This window comes from Cynocephalus volans, chromosome 10, assembly GCF_027409185.1.
Source record: "Cynocephalus volans isolate mCynVol1 chromosome 10, mCynVol1.pri, whole genome shotgun sequence".
Taxonomy (NCBI): domain Eukaryota; kingdom Metazoa; phylum Chordata; class Mammalia; order Dermoptera; family Cynocephalidae; genus Cynocephalus; species Cynocephalus volans.
The window spans coordinates 43,256,049-43,276,756 of NC_084469.1; the positions used below are offsets into that span (position 1 = coordinate 43,256,049).

At 41.8% G+C, this 20,708-nt stretch overlaps 1 protein-coding gene across 1 annotated transcript in view; it reads left to right on the forward strand.

Annotated features, from left to right (window-relative positions):
- Positions 1-1,444: 1,444 nt before the first annotated feature.
- USP22 (ubiquitin specific peptidase 22) overlaps positions 1,445-20,708 on the forward strand; it is a 45,496-nt gene continuing 26,232 nt past the window's right edge. The window contains exons 1-2 of the mRNA XM_063112087.1: positions 1,445-1,820; positions 15,483-15,615. Coding sequence (XP_062968157.1) covers positions 1,650-1,820; positions 15,483-15,615 — 304 coding nt within the window. The 5' untranslated portion in view covers positions 1,445-1,649. The remainder of the gene's footprint in view (positions 1,821-15,482; positions 15,616-20,708) is intronic.

Genomic DNA, 20,708 nt, shown 5'->3' on the forward strand with positions numbered 1-20,708 from the left:
GGGGACTGCAAACACAAAGACCATAGGGCAAAAGTGTGCTTTTGTGCCAACCACAAATGCTTTATTCCAGTCCTCAGCCCATTAAACCCTATCGTTTAAATGCTCTCAGATCACTATCTTTACCTCTTAACTTGTATTTTTTTATATTGACATATACTTGCAAATATTTGTGAAGTAGTGTGTTGTGTCAATACATGCAAATACTGCACAATTTATTTCTTCAATTGTGATAGCTCTGTACAGCAATTGCCATTTCTTCTGATCTGCGGAGTGCCCTGAAGCGGTCAGCAGTGGGATGGTACAGGTGAGCTGTACCACACACCTCATTCAAGGAGCTTCCCCAGATCTTTGGGCCTCTTCTCCCCCAAGACATTGTCTGCACTCGTCTTCAAAGACCTTTTCACCATTTGCCTTGGTTTAGTCTCATACTAATTAGATCTGTGCTGCCCAATATAGTAGCTGCCCACGGCTAGTATGAACTGGACGGCCTGTAAATATAAAATGCCAGATTTCGGACACTTACTGCAAAAACTGTAAAAGTATAACATTTTTACAATAGCGCTCACATGTTGAAATGATGATATTTTGGCTATACTGGGTCAATCAGGATATATTACTAAATTTAATACCATCTGCTTTTTTTTTTTTTTTAATGTATCTACCAGAAAATGCATAATTAGATCAATGGCTCGCATTCTATATCAGGTGGGTAGTGCTGGGTCAGACCCTCACTAGACTGCGGGTCCCGGGTGGGGAGGGGCCCCAGGCCGCGTCCTGAAGCAGCATCCAGCAGGTAGCTGGCAGTTCCAGTGCACGGCTATGGCACTGCAGTGCCCAACGCAGGCTACGAAGCTGGGAGCGCCCTGCTGGAAGCCGCAGCTCAGGCGACTCCTTTCGCCCACGGAATTGACGGTGAGCCGGGGACGCGCTGCTCGGGTGGGAAGGCGCACGCTCAGGGTACAGACCCAGGCGAGCGAGGCGGCGAGGATCTGCACCGCCCGCGGCCCGTCGCCCCGCCTCTTTGCGGCAGAGCCCAGGCCGGTGCAAACCGGTTCAGTGTCCTGACGGATCTCCCGCGTCACCCAATCCTCAGCACGCCCCCGACTCCCCACCTCTCAGTGGGAGACCAGGAACGTCAGAGCGCCAGCGTCCCGGGAGGTGGCTGTGGACCAGACGGACTGTACTGACAGCCTATGAGGACAGCCGGAGGTGCCGCGGGCTGGAGGAAGACCAATGGCGTCGGCGCGGGGGCGGGTCCTCATTGGCTCCACCCCCCCTCCAGGTCTCCCGGGAGTCTTTGGGCGCGCGAGGAGGAGGCCGGCGTGGGCGGGGCCTGGCCCAGGCTGGCGCCTGCGCAGTGCGGCGCCGCTCGTCCGAACGATGACATAATCTTCACCCGCGGCCCGGCGCCCCGCCCCGCGCCGCCCTCCGCGAACCGAGAGAGCGCAGCGTGGGCGGCCCCAGGGCGGCCGCAGCTCGGGGCGGTGCCTTCCTCGCCCCCGCCTTCCCTCGGCGTTCTCGCAGCCCCATCTTTGTCCGGCTCCTGCGCTTTGTTCCCGGGCGCGTCGCTGAGCAGCCTCCGCGCCGCGCTGGCGTCGTCCTCGCCCCCGTCGCCGCCGCCCTCCGCGCGCGGCCGGGTCTTACCCCCCATGGTGTCCCGGCCGGAGCCCGAGGGCGAGGCCATGGACGCCGAGCTGGCGGTGGCACCGCCGGGCTGCTCGCACCTGAGCAGCTTCAAGGTGGACAACTGGAAGCAGAACCTGCGGGCCATCTACCAGTGCTTCGTGTGGAGCGGCGCGGCGGAGGCCCGCAAGCGCAAGGTGCGCGCTCCCCGCCGGGAGCTGCCCGGGCGGCCCCGGCCCCGGGACGCCCCCGCCTTCTGCGGCGCCGCGCGGTTCGCATCCTCCGGGGACGTTCGGCCCTGCGTAGGGGCGAGGGGGAGGTGGAAGGGAGGCCTACGACCCTCCTGCTGCCCCTCCCCCGGGCTGCGCTCCCCTGCTGGGGGAGGGGGAGGGGTCCTTCTCCTTTCCCACTTCCCTTCCCCCACCCCTGCCCCCTCCCCCTCTTCCTCTCTCAGCTCCGGGCGCGGGGGTGGGGACAGAGCAGGGGCGGGGGGGGGGGGGGGGGCGAGTGCCACCGTGGGCAGAGGACTGTCGAGGCAGGTCTCTGGCGTTCCAGCGCGAGGCCCCTGCGAGGAAGCCTCCGGGGCTGGGAGGTTTCGGTTGGGGGCGCCGAGGAGGAAATAACAGAATATGAGAAAAGAGAGGAAGACTGCGCCGGGCCTGAGCCGGGGTCTGCGGCGTTTAGTCCCTGTCGCCGTCTTGGGGATCCTTTGCACTGGAGTGTCCATCCACTCAGGTCGGGCGGGGTCACCTGCACGAGGACACGGAGCCGGACGTCCAGGACGAGGGGTCCTTAGGGTGTCGCTGTGGTCCTTGGGGTTCGCAGGCACAGAGAATACAGGGCGATGGTGGCTCTTCCCGCAGTTGGGCTTTGGGGCGGGAGGCTGGAGGCGGAGGGAGCCTTGCGCCCGGGCGAGGACAGCCGCGTCCAGCAGAGGCGCGTGGCCACGACCATGCGGGTCTGTGCTGCAGCCACGCAGGGTGGGTTTGAAAGAAAAGACCAGGCTGATGGGAAGGTGGGGCTTGTGCCTCCTGCGATGAGGCTCTCACCAGGAACTGAGCCCCTCCAAGAGCCATTGAGAAAGTGATACTCAGCGTTACATTGTTTCCCAGTCAGGACACCCGAGCAATTAGGGTTTTTATATAACGTTATTCTCTCCAAGTATCTGAATAAACATTGATTTTACAGTTTAACGCGATTTTGCTTATTACAATCTGAGATTGGGAGTTGTTTGTTAGGCAGTTTCCCCCGTGATTAGCACTTTTTAGTGGGAAAACTAACAGATTCGCTGGGATCGTAGGGAATGTTAAGCGTTAATTTTCTTTTTATCAGTAATGCTGAGGATCGTTATCTCAGAATGAATGAACTAAATCAGAGGTGAAAGAGATTTCTGTTAGGATCAGAGTCGGATGCTTGCTAACGGGCTCCCTTAAATGTGTTCCCTTAAAAAACACTGCCTTATTAAAACCGGTGTACTACAGGTGACAATCTATCATATTTTTAGCTGCTGTCATATTTTTAGTTTTGGAATTAAGACGTGTAACGTGTGTAAGATTCGTTTCTGCGTTGGATTAAGTAGGGGATCTCCCCTCCCCTTTTCCTTCCTCCCTTCCTTCGCCTTCCATCTCCCCCTCCCTGGTGATTTTTAACAAAACTGAAGGAGTCAAGTTTAAACCATCATTAACTTTACCTAATTTCCTGAAGGAAGGGTTTGTTTGTTTGTTTGTTTTGCTATATATGGCTCTGATTAATCTTTTAATTTCTAATTTCAGTTGCTTAGTTTGAAAGCTGTTGAACCACATCTGTATTATTCAGTAGTAAGAACTTGAGTTATGGACAGGGAGTGATAAATGTTTCTTTAAAATTCGGATCTGTTAGTAATTGCAGTGCCGTTTGGTGATATATCAGCAGTGAACCCTTAATGTCCTTCATCTGTTTTTGTTTGATTTGGGGGGAGTCATTTTCTTGTATCACTTCATGTCTTACGTGCATTTCTAGCACTCTCTAGTGGTACAGCTAAGGAAGAGTTGGTTTGAGAAATAGTTTAACCCTGGTGATTGATTAACCATGAATAATACCTGTTTGACAGTTTGCATGGGATTCTCAGCAGATCTGTAGACTGAGGATATTTGTGGTTTTAATGATATGAACTTTACTATGAAATAATACTTCAACTTAAATTATAATATTTGTAAACAAACAAAGGTGCCTTCGAGGTTGACATCTCAGCTACAATTTAACTACAAAAATGGATCCCTAGATGAACAGGGGTTACACGTTTTCTTATCTAAGGACAGGTGGGTTATGTTTTTTGTATCTAAACTTTGATTATTCTTTTTATAGGCAGGGATGAGAAGACATCAGATTTGATAACTTTCTGCCCAGTTTAGGCTTGAATTGTAGTAAAACTCTGGTGCTGCTGAATGGAAAAAATGTTTCCACAATTTGGGACTCAGTATTACCACAGTGGACTCTCTCATTTGCATTTCTGGTGCATGTTAAATGTAACATTTCTTACCACTTTAAGGTTTATGTGTAAAGATAAAAAGTTAGTAAAAAGTCAAGAAGTGGGGCCAGCCCTGTGGCTCACTCGGGAGAGTGCGGCACTGGGAGCACCGAGGCTGCGGGTTCGGATCCTATATAGGGATGGCCGGTGCACTCACTGGCTGAGCGTGGTGCAGACCACACCGTGCCAAGGGTTGCGATCCCCTTATCGGTCAAAAAAAAAGTCCATAAGTGTAACAGTTTTACTGGTTATTATAACAACACATTCTACTTTATATTTTGAATACATAGACACTTTGGGGGACAGGTAGTGTTTTTAAAATAATAATCTCTCTCTTCTTTGACTCTAAAAATTTTCAGCAGCTTGTCCTCAAAACACAGAGCTATAGTAAATTAAATACTTTACCAAATATGCTTTACCACAAGTGGAAGCATTGTTGAACATACTGTTAGCAATTTTGAACCATTACAATTCTGGCTTAATTTGGGTCGTAATCTGAAGGAAGGCTCCTAAGGCCTGGAATTTGGGGCCTAAATAAACCCTTTGGATAAAAGTTTTTAGGGAAACTTTTTGGTTTGGGAAAAGGGCTAGAAGGGAAGGAAAGCTACCCAAGCAATGGTAGATGAGAGGCCAGAAGGCTAACAGTCCAGAAATTGCACCTTACTTGAGTATTTTTTCTATTTTCTGTGTTTGTGGTCTTAACACCACTATTTAAGGAAATGTGGAATGGCACCCTTTGGAAGAGAGGGTGGCGATTCCATCTTTTTTTGGACCTGCCATGCTCTCTTCGGTCCAGAGTCAACTCTGAACTACTGCAGACTTACCCCTGTGTTTCTGCCTTGAAGAATAGAAGTCATAATTGTTAAATGACCATTTAAACAGTAGGTGTCAGATAGCAAGATAATAAATATCTGCAGTAAGCTCAAGCCTGGTAATCAGTTTAAAGAAGGAATAATCTTAGACAAGACGTTTTAACTGTGTATGTTTTGGTTTGCTGAGGGGTTGAAGTGTGATATGTCTACTTATTTCAAACCTGAGGTGTCTTTGAAAAGTGCAGTTTTATGTGTAGCAAACATTGGGGAGTAGAGTCAGAAAAGGAGAGAAATAAAAAAAACTCAACATAAAACATTAAAGTTTGACCATAATGGCCTAGTGTCCATTTAGTATCTTCACAAGTGACTACAGGAGCTCTCAGCCTGTGGACACTGTGCCTGAGAAGAGTGTAGCTTATGCATCAGTGTTTTAGAGGCATGGGTCGGGTGTGGAAAGGGAGGTCATTTCAGGTGAAAAAGGGTCTTGCATTATTAATCTTGAGTCAGTGGTACTTTGCCATGTGTCTTGGAAAGTGGTTGACTGTAGGGTTCTGTACTGGTCATCCTTGCTGTCCGTGCTTTTCCATTCTGGAGTCTGATCCTTCTCTTCAGTTATGAAAGAGCGTCTTATGTTTGAGCTTGAGTAGAAATCATTATTAGGGATAGCAGTTCTCTGTTACTGGCTTAGAGAAACAAAATACCTGGGTGACTGATAGAGAACACACAGGGTCTAGCAGAGAGAGTAAGAGCCATGAAGTCTGTGTGTGTCACTGTCTCCATCAGTGACTAAACTAGTCCTTGGCTCAGCCAGGTGTGAGAACACTGTTGAGAGCTCTGTTCTGTCTTTCATTAATTGTTTTTATTTGTTCAGTCTAGCTCATTTTCTGATATGTCCTTTTTTAGGTAGACCTTTTTCCTTTTCAAAATTTGTTTCTTTGAGGAATTAACTTTTTACTTTATAGGTGAACTGGATCTTTCAAATCATTACAACAAAACATTACACCATTCATACTAAGTAGGGGATAGGCCATTCAAGTAAAAGGTCTAAAATATGAAGCTTTTTCTTTTTTAATTAAAAGTTTCATTTTGAGATCATTGTAGATTGACATGCTGGTGTAAGAAATAATAGAGTGATCCTGTATGTTTTCTCCAGTTCCCCCAGTGGTAACATTTTGCAGAACTACAGTACAGTGTTGCAAGCAGGATATGGACATTGACACAATCCACCCATCTTATTCAGGTTTCCCCAGTTTTACTTCTACTCGTTTGTGTATGCACACACATTCTATGCAAATTAATAAATTATACTTTAGAATAATTTTAGATTTACAGAAACATTATAAGAACAATAAAGAGCTCCCCCATCAGTTTATCAGACTGTGTTTTTGATGACCGTGACAGTTTTGAGGAGTACTCATCTGGTATTTTGTAGAATGTCCCTCAGTTTGGGTTTGTCTGATGTTTTTCTCATGGTTCAACTGTGGTTGTAGGTTTGGGAGAGGAAGACCGCAGAGGTAAAGTGCCCTTCTCATCACATCCCATTAGGGTTGGTTGGTGAGCTCAGCTGGTTAGAGCACAGCCTTGTAGCACCAAGGTCACGGGTTCGGATTCCTGTACTGGCCAGCCACCAAAACAAAACAAATTACGTTGTATCGAGGGCGGTGCTATCAAGATGTCTTACCATTGTTGGTGGTAAGCTTGACCATGTGGCTGAGGTCATATTTGTGAGGTTTTCCCACTATAGAATGACTTGTTTTCCCTCCTTTCGTACTGTCCTTTTTGGAAGGAAATCACTCTGCACAGGTCATCCTTGAGCAGACAGTTTTGTTCCTCCTCCTTGAAGGTGGAGTAGCTACATAATTATTTGGAATTTTTTATATGGAAGATTTGCCCATTCTCGCCCATTTATGTGTTTATTCAAACATTTATATCAGTATGGACTTGAGCACTTTTACACTTTGGGTTAAAATCCAATACTACATTATTTTGTTGCTCCAATTGTTCTAGCTTTAGCCACTGGGAACACTCTCAGTTGGCTCCTAGGTTCCTTTGACATGTGTACATTATTTTTGTTTTTGTTTCTTGTTTTTGATCACTTTCTAACTTTCCGATGCTTCAAGATGTTCTAGGCTCATCTTGTATAGTTTCTGCCCCAGCCTTAGACTCTACCATTTCTCCAAGGATCCATGGTTTGTTTTATTGGAGGATGGAATTAGAAACCAAGATCTGGGCACTGGTGTGCTCATTGCTGCTGGGGTATCGTGGCTTCTCGGCCTCCTCAGGGGACAGAGCTAGGAAGTAGGCATGTGAATGCTAATCCGTGTGTACACACAGGTCTATAATTATGTTGATATATATCCATCTGCATGCATATTAAGCTATGCATGAGTTCATGTTGATGTCTCCAACTCTAATCTAGTTGGATCATTCTAGCTTGTCACTCTTGCTTATCTGTTCAGCAGAGAGAAACCTGGCTCGCACCATTCACAATCCATTTCTCTGTCTGTTCAGCCTCAGAATATATGTTTAGAGGTTTCAGAATTGTACCCTTTTAGGAAACAACCTAACCACCTAGTCTACCATGCTTAGGTATGGATCCTTTTCCCTTTAGTCTTACACTTTCCACTCATTTCCAAGTTACTTAGATTACCTTTCCCCCCAGGACTTTTCAGTGAGAGTGTGTCCTATGTCTGTAATACAACCAGATTCTTCTGTCATAGCCTGCTCTTCATCCTGGCATCCTCTGACTACCTCATCAGTTATTTAAAATTTTGCACACATTAAGTTTTGCTCTTTGTGCTGTGAAGTTTAGTAGATTTTGATAGATGTATCCACCACTTCAGCACTACACAGAACAGTTTCACTGCCCTAAAAAAAGTCCCATATTCAATCCTCCCCAACTCCTGGGCAACCACTGATCTGTTCTCTATGTCTGGGTTTTCCTTTTCCAAAATATCATATAGTTGGGTTCATATAAGCTGTAGCCTTTTCAGACTCGCTTCTTTCATTTAGCAGTGTGAATTGCGTGGCTTGATAGTTCATTCCTTTGGGGTTTTTTTTGTTTGTTTGTTTTCTTTTTTTGTTTGTTTGACATTTGGTGGCTGGCCAGTACAGGGATCAAACTCTGCACCTTGGGTTCATTCCTTTTTATCACTGAATAGTATTCCATCTTCCATTATTGGCTGAACTGTTGTCTTTTAAGGCTTTTTATCTACTGATTCTCTCCTCATCCCTTTCTTTTTCTTAGTTTTTTGTTTTGCTTTGTTTTTTCCTTTTGATTTATCTGTTGAATAACTTGGGCCTTTTGACTTGTTGACTTTCCCTGGATTTTGCTGATTGCACACTCATGTTGCAAGTTGAGAATGTTTTTGTTTTTGGCTGGCTGGCTGGCTGGTAAGGGGATCCAAACCCTTGACCTGGGTGTTATGAACACCACCTTTTCCCAAATGAGCTAACCAGCCAGTCTCCAAATGTTTTTTTGTCCCCTGTATTTCCTGCAAATTGGCAGCCAGTCCAGAGGCTGGGTCAGACTTGAACTTGATTACCTTGGCAAGATCTTAACTAGTGATATGTCTTCTATCAAGACTCTCCTGTCTTTAGCGCACAGACCTCATCAGATTGGTATCAAGCAGACAGAAGCTTAGAAAGGAAGTAAGTAAACTCAATTTTCAGGGACTATAATAACCTACCCTACAGATTGAGTGTTTTTCTTGCCTCTCGTTTTATGTTGGCTAGCACCTGTAGCAGAGTGTTGAAGAACAGAAATTAAAATAGAATCAGTAAATTTTATTATTACAGCAGCTCTGGTAAAAGACTCCAGGAATAAAGTGGGAACAACAGATTAAAATAAGGCTTCAAGATAATCTGCTTGCTCCCTGTACACAAGTAATTGACAACTGGGCGGCGAGCTCAAATTTGCCCCAGCCCTGCTTCTGCCCAGATGTGTGCCCCTGACCAGCTCACAGCATCTCTTGGGCTTCCCTCATGTTCCATTTATGATAATAGTACATTGCATTTACCTAGCATTTTACTTTTTATAGAGCACTTTTCATATTTAATTTCATTTTGGTTTTGGCGCTTGTGATATACTTTTTAGATAGGTCTGGGAGGTAAGTCTTCTGACCTTCCCAAGGACACTGCTAGTAGATGCCAGATCTGGGCCTTAAAATTAGATCAGTCTGAGTTTATGCTTCTGCTAAATGAGGTGGTCATTCCTGTAAATTTAAAGGGTTGGACTGTATGGATTCTAAGATCTATTTTAGCTCTGAGATGATTCAAAGGTCTGAGTCTGGCTTTCTGAGGTTGGGTAATTTATTTGAGAAGATTGTTTAATTTTGGTCAAGTCTTTAGCTTTTTAGTGCCACAGTTTTTTTTATGTCAAAAATAGAATGTTTATACCTGTCTTTTCACTTTTATCAGAGCTCATGGTGGTAGAAAAGAATTTTGAGTCCTTGAAAAAGTCACTGAAAAGGATGCATAAGATAATTAAACTTACTTTCTTAAAATTGTCACATTTTGATAGGCCAGTAGTAGTTGGAAGTCATGGGTAATGTGTGACACGTACGTTAGCGCTTAAAGTGCCATTTCATGCTTATACATTTCTGTAAGCTGGACTCAAAGTTCCCTGTGCAGTTAAGTCCCCCCACTGGTGTGAGCCACACTTGTGGACTTCAAGGACTGTTCACCCCTGCCCCTTCCCATCTTGGGGCAGGGGTGGGGGAGTGTGAGAAAGGAGATAAGAAAGAATAAGATACCCAAAGGAATATTCTTAATATTGAGACTGAATTAATGGACTTTCAGTGTGTTTCTTGCATTATATAAAATCAACAGCTACTAGATTACTTAAATTATTGATCCTTCCATTCTTGTCACATACAACCTAGTTATGTTTCAGGATTTACGTGCAGGCTACAGAATCTACATGAATTAGTTTATAGGAGAAAGGGATTTACTATAGAAATCATTGCAAGGGCTGCAGGAGCGGTGGACTCTAGGTTGACTCTCCAGGAGTGCTCACCAGCCTGCAGAACCCTTTGGCCTCTGTCGTCACTGTGCTGCCTCCTCGACTGGAAGCTGTTAGATCTGCAAACTGACCTAAAGCCACTGCTGACTGAGGCACCAGGAATGGATTCTCCCATAGAGCCTCTGGTGGGAGTGCCATCCTACCTCTTGCAGAAGCCACCCAGCCAGGAAGCTGTCTGCGGGGTGGGAAGCAGCCACAGCAGCCATGGGCTTCAGAAGCAATGCCCCTTTGCATGGTCCACGCCAGCAACGTGCATACCCTCCCTGCCACTTTCCCTGGCCAATCAGACCAGCACCATCTTCTGCAAGTGTGTCCTAAATCATGTTGGGTCTGAGCTGCAAGGGTGTCTAAGGAGTTAGAATAATAGCTAACGTGAATCCTGTATTCGTGTCCCGTGGCTGTTGTAACAAATTACCACAAACTGAGTGGCTGATAACAACAGAAATTTATTGTCTCAAATTCTGAGGCCAGAAGTGCAAAATAAGGAGAGAGGCACTGATACCTTCCTGTCTTGGTGGCTTCTGCAAGAGGTAATATGGTGCTCCCATCAGAAATCTACGGGAGAGTCCGCTCCTGGCCTCTTCCAGAGACTGGCCGCCCCCATCTTTATATTGCCTTCATTTCCATGTCTGATCTCTGCTTCTCTCAAGGATACTTTTCATGGCCTTTAGGGCCTGCTTGGATCATCAAGTATAATCTCCTCATCTCAGGACCCTTAATTTAGCTTTTTCCAAATCGGGACATTCACAGATCTGGGGGTTAATCACCTGCCTTTGTTTAAACATCTTGAGTATTGGTTTCAAACCTACAAATGTAATTATTATGAGTCTTATGATATCTAAGGTTAGTTCGAGCTACTCTAGTTTATGGAGTGGCTTTACCTTCTGTGGTAAATGAACTCAGGACACATATTATAAAAACCTTTCTGTAATTTAACAATGCCCATTTGGGGATCTAGAACTGAGCTGTGCAATATAGTTGTCACTAGCCACATATGCTATTTACACAAATTAAAATGAAATAAAATATAAAATTCAGTTTCTTGGTTTCACTGCCTGCATTTCAAGAGCTTGATAGCTACATATGGCTGGTGGCTACTATAACAATTCAGATGTAGAACATTCCAACATTGTATAATGTTTCTGTCAGACAGTGCTAATATGTAGAGAAATAATACAAACGACATATGGTTAAGATTTTATGAATACATCAAAGACAGCTTTCTGAATTCTGTATTTAGTACCAAGTGCTTTGTTGGTTTGCTGTTTAATTGATGTTAGAAGAAGAAGCTGTCTCTTAACTGTGTTGAATCCATCAGTCCAGTAAAATATGTCTTTACTGGTGAGTGGTGAACCCCAACAGTTGAGCATCCGAGGTCTGTAAACGTTTGTAAACGTATAAACACTGTCACCTAGAGGAAGACATTAGGTCCTTATTCCTTCTTTCTCTTAGGGAATCTCTTAGGGATTCTGTTTATTCCATGTGAATTGATAGCATACCCCTTATAAGAAAGAAACATTTATTCCGTAGAATTCTGCAAAATTTTGATCTCTCTGCTGAAATTATACCTTTTGTATACAAACTTTTCTGATTCCCCCCAATCCTCCTTAATCAGATGTGATTGTTCTTTTAATTTTCATAGTATTTCATCTATATCTGTTAGTATACCCACATAGATTACCACTGTGTGTGTTTATTTTGTATTATGGTTTCTTATTCCTCCTCTTAAAGGAAGTGGAAACCTTGGTGACTTTTCATAAAGTGAACACACTCACGTCCCTGCTGCACAGAGGAGAGAGGGCAGCACCCCAAACTCCAGAAACCCCCTCTTGCCCATTTTTGGTCCCTACCCTCCACACACAGGGGTATCCACTATCCAGACTTTGCATAACTATGAGTTAGCTTTGCCTGTTTTTGTACTTCATATAATGGGAGCATACAGTATATACTTATTTGTGTCTAGCTGCTTTTACTCAGTGTTGTATTTGTGAGATTTACCCATGTTGCTGAGTACACCAAAGATTCCTTTATTTTGCTACACAGCATTACATTGAATACCACAATTTATTCTTTTTACTACTGATGAATGTTTCTATTTCCAGTGTTGGGGTATTACAATTAATATTGCTATGAACTGCAGAGGATATTGACATTAATGAGATAGAAATAAAACACATGTATTTTGCAGGACCAAAGCCTGTAGCTTAGAAGGCCAAATCCTGTCGTTTAGAGGACCAATGTCCTGTAGTTTAGGAGGCCAGAGCCTCTAGCTTAGGGGGCCAAAGCTCAACCCTTTACAAAAACACGAAGAAATGCTAAGATTAAGACCAGAAAACTTTCACAGAACTAAAGACTTAGCTGCAGATAAGAGAATTGAAGCACAGTGAAAATTGATTGCTCTGGGGGCAGTTGCCCTTGGTGCAGCTAAACCTAAATGATGGGAAAGTATGTGAGCTGAAATCTTCAAGGATATTCTGCTAGTTAGTGCTTGGGTGATGTTCCACATCTTACCCTAAGATGTTTCTTTGAGTTTCTTGGGGAGTTAAGCACTGCTGTGGTGATTAATCTCATTGTTTCTTTTTGTACGTCACATAGCTTAGTTTTATGACTCCTTTTGATGGTAAATTGCTCGAACTATTTTAAGTTACACCTGCTTTAATGAAGATTGTCATGTAGCCAGTTTGTTTATGTTTTCACTATGACTGATTAACCACCTGTTTTTCTTCTATAACTTCCTTGTCTTTACAATAAAAACTGAAGCAAAAATTGACTCGGCTGTGCCTGGGCTCTCCTCTCTTGAAGGGGTTTTCCCTGGGTGCAGTCCCTTTGGGCTTCCCATTGCTCTGAATACATGGGCTTTGAGTAATCTTTTGTGTCTCCGTCACTCTGTGAGAGGTGCCAATGAACATTCTCTTACGTGTCTTCTGTGGTATATAAACCAAGGAGTGGAATTGTTGGGCAATAAGGTAGAAATTCAGCATAATAGTTTTCCCTTAATACGTTTTTGAAAATAAGCCTACAACAGATAGTAAGAATACTAAAATGAATATATACATTTATCTAGATTGATCAATTGTTAAATTTTTGCTCATTTGTTTTATGTCTTTGTATACCTTTTTTCCCGAATCATCGAGAGTTGGTTATAGACTTCATGATAGTTTACATGTAAGTGCATCTCCTAAAAACTAGGACATTCTTCTACATAACCACAATGCAATGATCACACTCAAAGTTTAATTTTGATATAATAGAATTATCTAGTACAGTCATGTGTTGCTTAACGACATGGATACATGCTGTCATTAGGGGTCATTAGGCGATTTGATCATGTGAACATCATAGATTGTACTAACACAAACCTAAATGGTGTCGCGGACAATGCCCCTAGGATATATGGTACAGCCTGTTGTTCCTACGCTGCAAACCTGTACAGCATGTTATTGTACTGAATTCTGTAAGCAACTGTAACACAATGATAAGTATTTGTGTGTCTAAACATATAAAGATAACGGGTTGTGCAACAACTTTACCATGGCTACTGCTCTGATGTCACTAGGTGGTAGGAATTTTTCAGCTCCATTATAATCCTAAGGGACCACCATGGTATATGTGGTCTGTATACAGTGCATGACTATATATAGTCCATGGTTAAATATCCCAGTTGTCCATAATGTCCTTTATGAATCAAAAAGTTTGCAGATTGGGTTCAGCTCAGGATCATGCCCCGCATTTATTTTCATGTCTCTCTAGATTCTGTTCATCTAGAATTCCCCACCTGTTGTTGTCTTTCATTACACTGACATTTTTGAAGAACTCAGGCTAGTCATTTTGCTAGTCATTTTTGCAAGTCCTTCCATTTGGACTTGTCTGAATGTTTCTCATGAGCAGATTCAAGGTGAGCCTCATTTGTAGGAGCACCCCGTGGGTCCTCTACTTTGCTGGAGCCCATGGTCACATTTGCTCAAGGTGGTGTTGGCCAGAGTCCTCTGTTGTAAAGGTAACTGTTCCCCTTTAATTGGCAGAAGTAGTATCTGGGATGATACTTTGAAACTGTAAATACCCAGTGCCCCAAGGAAGAGAGATACATACATACATACAATTTAATGTATTTTTTTACTGAGGTGAAATTCACATTAACATAAAATTAACCATTTTACTTTATTTATTTATTTTTTTCTTTTTTTTTTGGTGGCTGGCCAGTATAGGGATCAAACCCTGGACTTTGGTGTTACCAACACCATGCTCTAAGCAGCTGAGCTAACTGGACAACCCCCACAGTTAACCATTAAAGTGAATAGTTCAGCAGCACGTAGTGCATTCACAGTGCTGTGCGGTCACCACCCCACCTCCGTTGAGTTACAAAACATTTTCATCACTTCCTGTTCTCCCTCTCCTTAGTACCTGGCAACCTCCAGTCTCAGTTCTGTCTTGGTGCATTCACCTATTCTGAACATTTCATGTAAACGGAATCACACCGATTTATGTGATCTTTTGAGTTTGGCTTCCTTCACTTAGCATGTTTTTAGGGTACAGTCATATTGTGGTCTGGATCAGTACTTCTTTCCTTTTCATGGTGGAATAACATTCCATCCTTTCTGTACCAGTTTGTTTGTCCAGTCATCCATTGATGGGTGTTTGGGCCGTTTCTACTATTTTGGCTTTTGTGAATGACCCAGTATTTTTCTACCCAATGGCTTAACATTCATTGATGATTCTTGTCTGAATCAATTATTTCTATGAAGATTGTAAAATGAAGATTTTGTATTTTTGTATTTCCTACTACATTTCCTACTCCTTTGAAGAAGACTTTGAAGAGTGTGTGTATTTATAGTGTTAATTTCAGTATGGACTTAGGATTCTTTTTTTTTTATTCAGTATAAATAATCATTCTTGTTATTCATTTTTATGCTCAAATTGTACCAGAACTGCCCAGTGGGAATTCTTACGTTGTCTCCTATTCATTTTTACATGTCCCTGTCAGGGCTGTAAGTCGGTGGTATGGGGCCGTTTGGGTGTACCAGAGTTGTTTACCACTGGTGCTCGTAATTGCCGTGATTGAAATTTTAGGTTTCTGCGGCCTGTTTCTTGGCAATAAGCTTTTCCTTTTTCTTGTTCCTGTATGTTTGTTTGATTCATGTCCCTGCTGTTGTCTTAGAATTTGGGTTATCAAACCTAAATGATATCCTGGTTCAGGAGTTGCTGCTGGAGTGGGGACAGGAGCTGGGTGTGGGCACCTGTTGGGACTTGGGTGGAGAATGTGGTGAACATTCCAGTAACTCTGGTAGTTGATGTGGGCTGAGTTTTCCTATATGGAGCTAGTTTCAAGTTAAATGAAGTCAGTCCCTTTTGGGGCAATTGAAAGGTTAATGAAGTAATCTTTTAGAGTAGTGAGGCTTTGAGGTGAACTTCCCATCCTTTCCTCCCTTAGCTGTCCAGTTGTGGGTTGTGCTCACAGGTTTCCTTTGAGAACGCCTGTCTTGTCACACACTGCTTATTAATTCTCTTCTCTGAATTTCAGGCCAAGTCCTGCGTTTGCCATGTCTGTGGTGTCCACCTGAATAGGCTGCACTCTTGCCTCTACTGTGTCTTCTTTGGCTGTTTCACAAAGAAACATATTCACGAACATGCAAAGTCGAAACGGCACAACCTGGGTAAGGCGCCCTTCTGTGACGGGATAGTCATTGCCCCCAGCTTCTGTTCTTGGAATCTCTACTTACAGTTGCACTCTTCCAAAAGACCACTTCTCTTAAGTAAAATAATTTGTGCCCTTCCTGTGAAACCTTACAGGAGAAATGAAAGAGATAAATGGATTATATACCCAGTTTACCTTAAGGCTTTTAAATTGGTGTTAACATTTTATTTAACCTTAAATGATAAATGACAGTGGCTTACTGTTATGTTCAGCTAATTTTCTATGAAATGTTGATATGAAATCTTTTAGTACTTTCTCTGCCAATGAAATATCAGAACATTTGAAGCACAGTTAGAAATTAGATTAGGCAAAAATTTGCAAAGAAAGATCTTAAATGCAGTATTAGGTTATTGATGCCAACATGGAGTTGGGTATATGTAGGTGATTTTTTTCTTTGCTTTCAGCCACGGGTTTTCATTGCTTCCAATAATACAGGTTCATGAAAAGTCTAGCTTAACACTTTCTGTGGCAAGATAAATTTACCTTTCATATACTTAAAAATTCAATCTTCTTCCATATTCTGGAAGTTACATAACACTGAGTTTTGCTCTGGTTTTCTTTTCTGGCTGTGGTCATTAAATGTTTCTTTCTCTCCTGCAAAATAGCATTTTCAGTTAAATGCTTGCAACCTTGTTAGGATGTCCTTCACAAAATCACTTTCAGAGGATCCAGGGCAGAGAACCTGTTTTAGAAAATATTTTGTGTGAGACTAGCAATTCCAGCTCAAGATATTTTTAGGCCTTTTCCCTTAAAGTGACGATACGATACTCTCTCGAAAACATTGGTCTAAAAAGTCGTAATTTAAAACAATATTATGCAAGCTTTTAAATCACTGCACTAATCCGTGTCTCTTAAACCTCTCTATAAGGAGTACACATAGTAAAGGATAAATCCTGTGGTTTTAGCTGAGACTAACACATCATCATGTCTGTTTTTTTCTCATTTTTTTTAAGAAGTTGAGAAGTTTTAAGGCAAAACAGATCTTTATTTTATATAGGTTTGAGCATCCCTAATATGATATCTGAAAGGCTCCAGAACCCAAAACTTTTTGAGCGTCGACATGATGCTCAAAGAAGTGCTCATTTGAGCTTTTTGGATTAGGAATCCTCAACTGGTGTGTATTCTGCAAATATTCCAAAATCTGAAATACGAAACACTTCTGGTCCCAATCATTTTGGATTGGGGTACTCAGCCTTTCTGATGTGTTTATGAGCCAACATTTTATATGGACACGTGGAAGCTATCACCTCAGTATCGTGCTGTTTGCAACAACTACAGTTGTTGTAAAGGAAACGTGTCTTTAATTTCTAGGTGACAAGGTGCTAGTTCATATTAAATAAACATGAAATTCACAAAACAAAACCCATCCCTCATGATGTTTTATAATTTACCTCAAACTTTGTGAGTTTTTTTTTAAGTAATGGAGATGAACTTATAGTAACTAATTTGTCTCCAGTGCACATATCTCATTTGTGACTAATAACTAATTGCAACTGTTTGCAAAAAGGCCATTTAGAATGAGGGGCTCATGTTTTCACAATGAGCTAACTCACCTTTTTTGAAGAAGAGCTCATGGCTTATAGGGCTCTCCCCAGCCACGGATGAGCCAGACGCCTGACCAGAGGAAAGGGACCAGGCAGTTAGTGATGACATCTTACATTGAGTAACTGGAGGGAAAGGACACTGGTCAGGACAGTGTGGGTATAGTACTATTCTGTGGTATCTCCTTTGTGTCGATATTTGTTTTTAGTAATATAAATGAAGAGTATTCCTGCCATATCTGATTCTTAGGCTACTATTACACCTGGCTGTGATTCAGTGTGGTTAAAAGGTTATGGAAAATTGGAAATATGTTTGTACTTAAGAAAATTGTCTGAAGAATCTTATTGTTACCCAGCATCATCTATAAAAATCTTTTCAGAAATTTGTGGTGTTAATTCATTTTAGCAAACAATTTACAAACTGCCTTTACTTCTGCTAGAATGAATAAATTTTTATAAAGTTTTCTTTAAGAAACAAAACCATGAAATGGGAGAAGTGTCCAACTGTTCACTGAGTTAGAATCCATGAATTTCTTGAAGGTTAAATATGTGTGGTAAGGCTAGAAATTAATTTTAAGTTTCCTTTGTGACTTGATATATAGGTTTTTGACCATTTAGTATGATGTCAGCTGTGGATTTTTTGTATATGTCTGCTTTATCATATTGAAGAAGCTACCTTCTATTCCTAGTTTATTTAGCGTTTTTATCATGAAAGGGTGTTGAATTTTGTCAAATGCTTTTTCTTTATCAATTGAGATGGTGGTGTGGGTTTTTTCCCTTTATTCTGTTCATGTGTTGTATTACATGGATTGATTTGGTTTTCATATGTTCAACTCTCATTATACTGCAGGAATAATCTCATTTGGCCATGGTGTAAAATGCTTTTAATATGCTGTTGAATTCACTTTGCTAGTATTGTGTGAAGGATTTTTGCATAAGTGTTCATACGGATATTAATCTGTAGTTTTCTTGCAGTGTCTTTGACTTGGGTATCAGGGTAACGCTGGCCTCACGAAATGGGTTAGGAAGTGTTCCCTTTCTCTTCTACTTTTTGAAAGAGTTTAGGAAGGATTGGTGTAATTCTTTGAATGTTTGGTAGAATTCACCAGTGAAGTCATCTGGTACTGGGCTTTTAGTTGTTGGGAGGTTTTTGGTAACTGATTCAACCTCCATACTAGTTATAGGTTTATTCAGATTTTCTATTTCTTAATGAGTCAGTTTTGGTAGATTGTGTGTTTTGGGGAATTTATCCATTTCATCCTCTTTGTTGATATACAATTGTTCATGGTATTCTCTTATAATTCTTTTTATTTTGGTAAAGTCAATAGTAATGATCTCACTTTCATTTCTAATTTTATTTATTTATTTTTTAATCATATATTTTTTGGTGACCGGCCAGTACAGGGATCGAACCCTGGACTTGGTGTTATCAGACTGTGCTCTAACCACCTGAGCCACTTCTGATTTTAGTTGCTTGCGTCTTCTCTGTTTTGTTCTTTGTCAGTCTAGCAATAGGTTTGTCAATTTTGTTGATCTTTTCAGAGAAGAAATTTTTGGTTTTATTGATTTTTTTTCCCCTATTTTTCTATTCTCTATTTTATTTATCTCCACTCTAATCTTTATTATTTTCTTCCTTCTGCAGGCATTGGGTTTAGTTTGCTCTTATATTTTATTTTTCCTAGTTCCCTGAAGTACACAGTTAGATTATTGATTGAGATCTTTCTTCTTTTTTAACATAGGCATTGACAGTTGTAAATTTCCCTCTTAGCACTGCTTTCTGCATCCCATAAGTTTTGGGGTGATGTGTTTTTCATTTTCATTTATCTCAAGGTATTTTCTGATTTCACTGTGATTTTTTTTTTTTTGACTCATTGTGAGTATTTTTGTTTGATTTCCACATATTTGTAAATTTTCTAGTTTTGCTTCTGTTACTGATTTATAGTTTTATTCCATTGTGATCAGAAGAGATTCTTTTATGATTTGATGGTACAGCTGCTGTGGAAAACAGTCTGGCAGTTTCTCAAAAAGCTACACGCAGAATTTACCATATGATCCAGCAGTTCCACTTCTAGTGATATAGCCAAAAATATTGAAAGCAGCAATTCGAACAGATGTTCGTACGCCAGCGTTCATTGCAGCAATATTCACAATAGCCGAAAGGTGGAAACAGCACAACTGAGCATTGACATATGAGTGGACAAACAAAATATGATATATACAAACAATAGAATATTATTCAGCCATAAATAGAAATGAAGTTGTGATAGACACTACAGCATGGATGAACCTTGCAGACATGTTAAGTGAAATAAACCATATCTAAAAGGATGAATACTGTGTAATTCCACTTATGTGAGAATAGGCAAATTCGTAGACAGAAAGTAAGTTTGGAGTTACTAGGTGCTGGGGTCGGGGAGAGGGAGTTAATGCTTAGTTGTGACAGAGTTTTTGTTTGAAGTAATGAAAAAGTCTCGAAAATAAATAGTAATGATGGTTGCACAACATTGTGAACACAGGTGATGCCACTGGATTTTACACTTAGAAAGGGATAAAGTGGCAAACTCTATGTTCTATATATTACCATAACTTAAAAAATTATAATGTAATATACCAACAGTCATTGAATTAATCATATACTTTAAACAGGTGAATTGTGTGGAATGATAATAAAACTGTTTGAAATAGGTGCTAGGCTAAGTAAACTGCATCCCCACAGACCTGGGGGGATAAAAGTTGTGAAAGAGATGTGAGATTGAAGTTTTTAATTCAACAGCTCTTCTTAATATCTGAAAATGAGTGTTAATTGCCCAAGGAAGATTATTCTTACAGTTTAATATGATCAAAGAGCTAAGGAGCATACTAAAAGACAGTAGCTGGAGGAACTGTGCTTTTTCTTTTGTACCTCAGTGAGTTCAGACTGTTCAGTGAACCAGGTTCATGTGGCATTGAGACTTGTACTGTAGTTAACCTCGCAGACAACGTTGCAGGCTTGGCAGTACTGTCACCCGCGTATAGATGGGAGCTCTAAGGTTGTGGCGGACTGTTTGCTGTGCCTGGTGCCTAACGTGCAAGAAGTAGATACTCTGCTAAACTCGCTAAACAACTGTCAACATATGCTGAGCAAATGAGGATTAAGTGCCTTGTCCGGATCATGTAACCGAGAAATGGCAGAGCCAGGATTCAGGCCCAGGCTTGTTAGACTCCAAAGCCTGTGCTCTTTTTTTTTTTTTTAAGCAGTATATTTATTACCTGCCTATCTCCTGCTCCCTGACACTTTCCCCTCCCCCTTCCCCCACATTAAGGAGGGAAAACACATTTGGTTTACTTTGATTCCTAAATTACTGTCCTTCTAAAGCAGGTAACAGGTAAAGCGATACCTGAGTGTGAATTAACGGGATTGGATTGCTGCTCCTTGGGAGATTGGCATGGAGGGAGGAGAGTGGGAAAGCAAAGCTTGAAAGTGTTAAGACTGGCATGAGAAAAATGAGGGGGGGGGGGTCGCTGGTTCTCC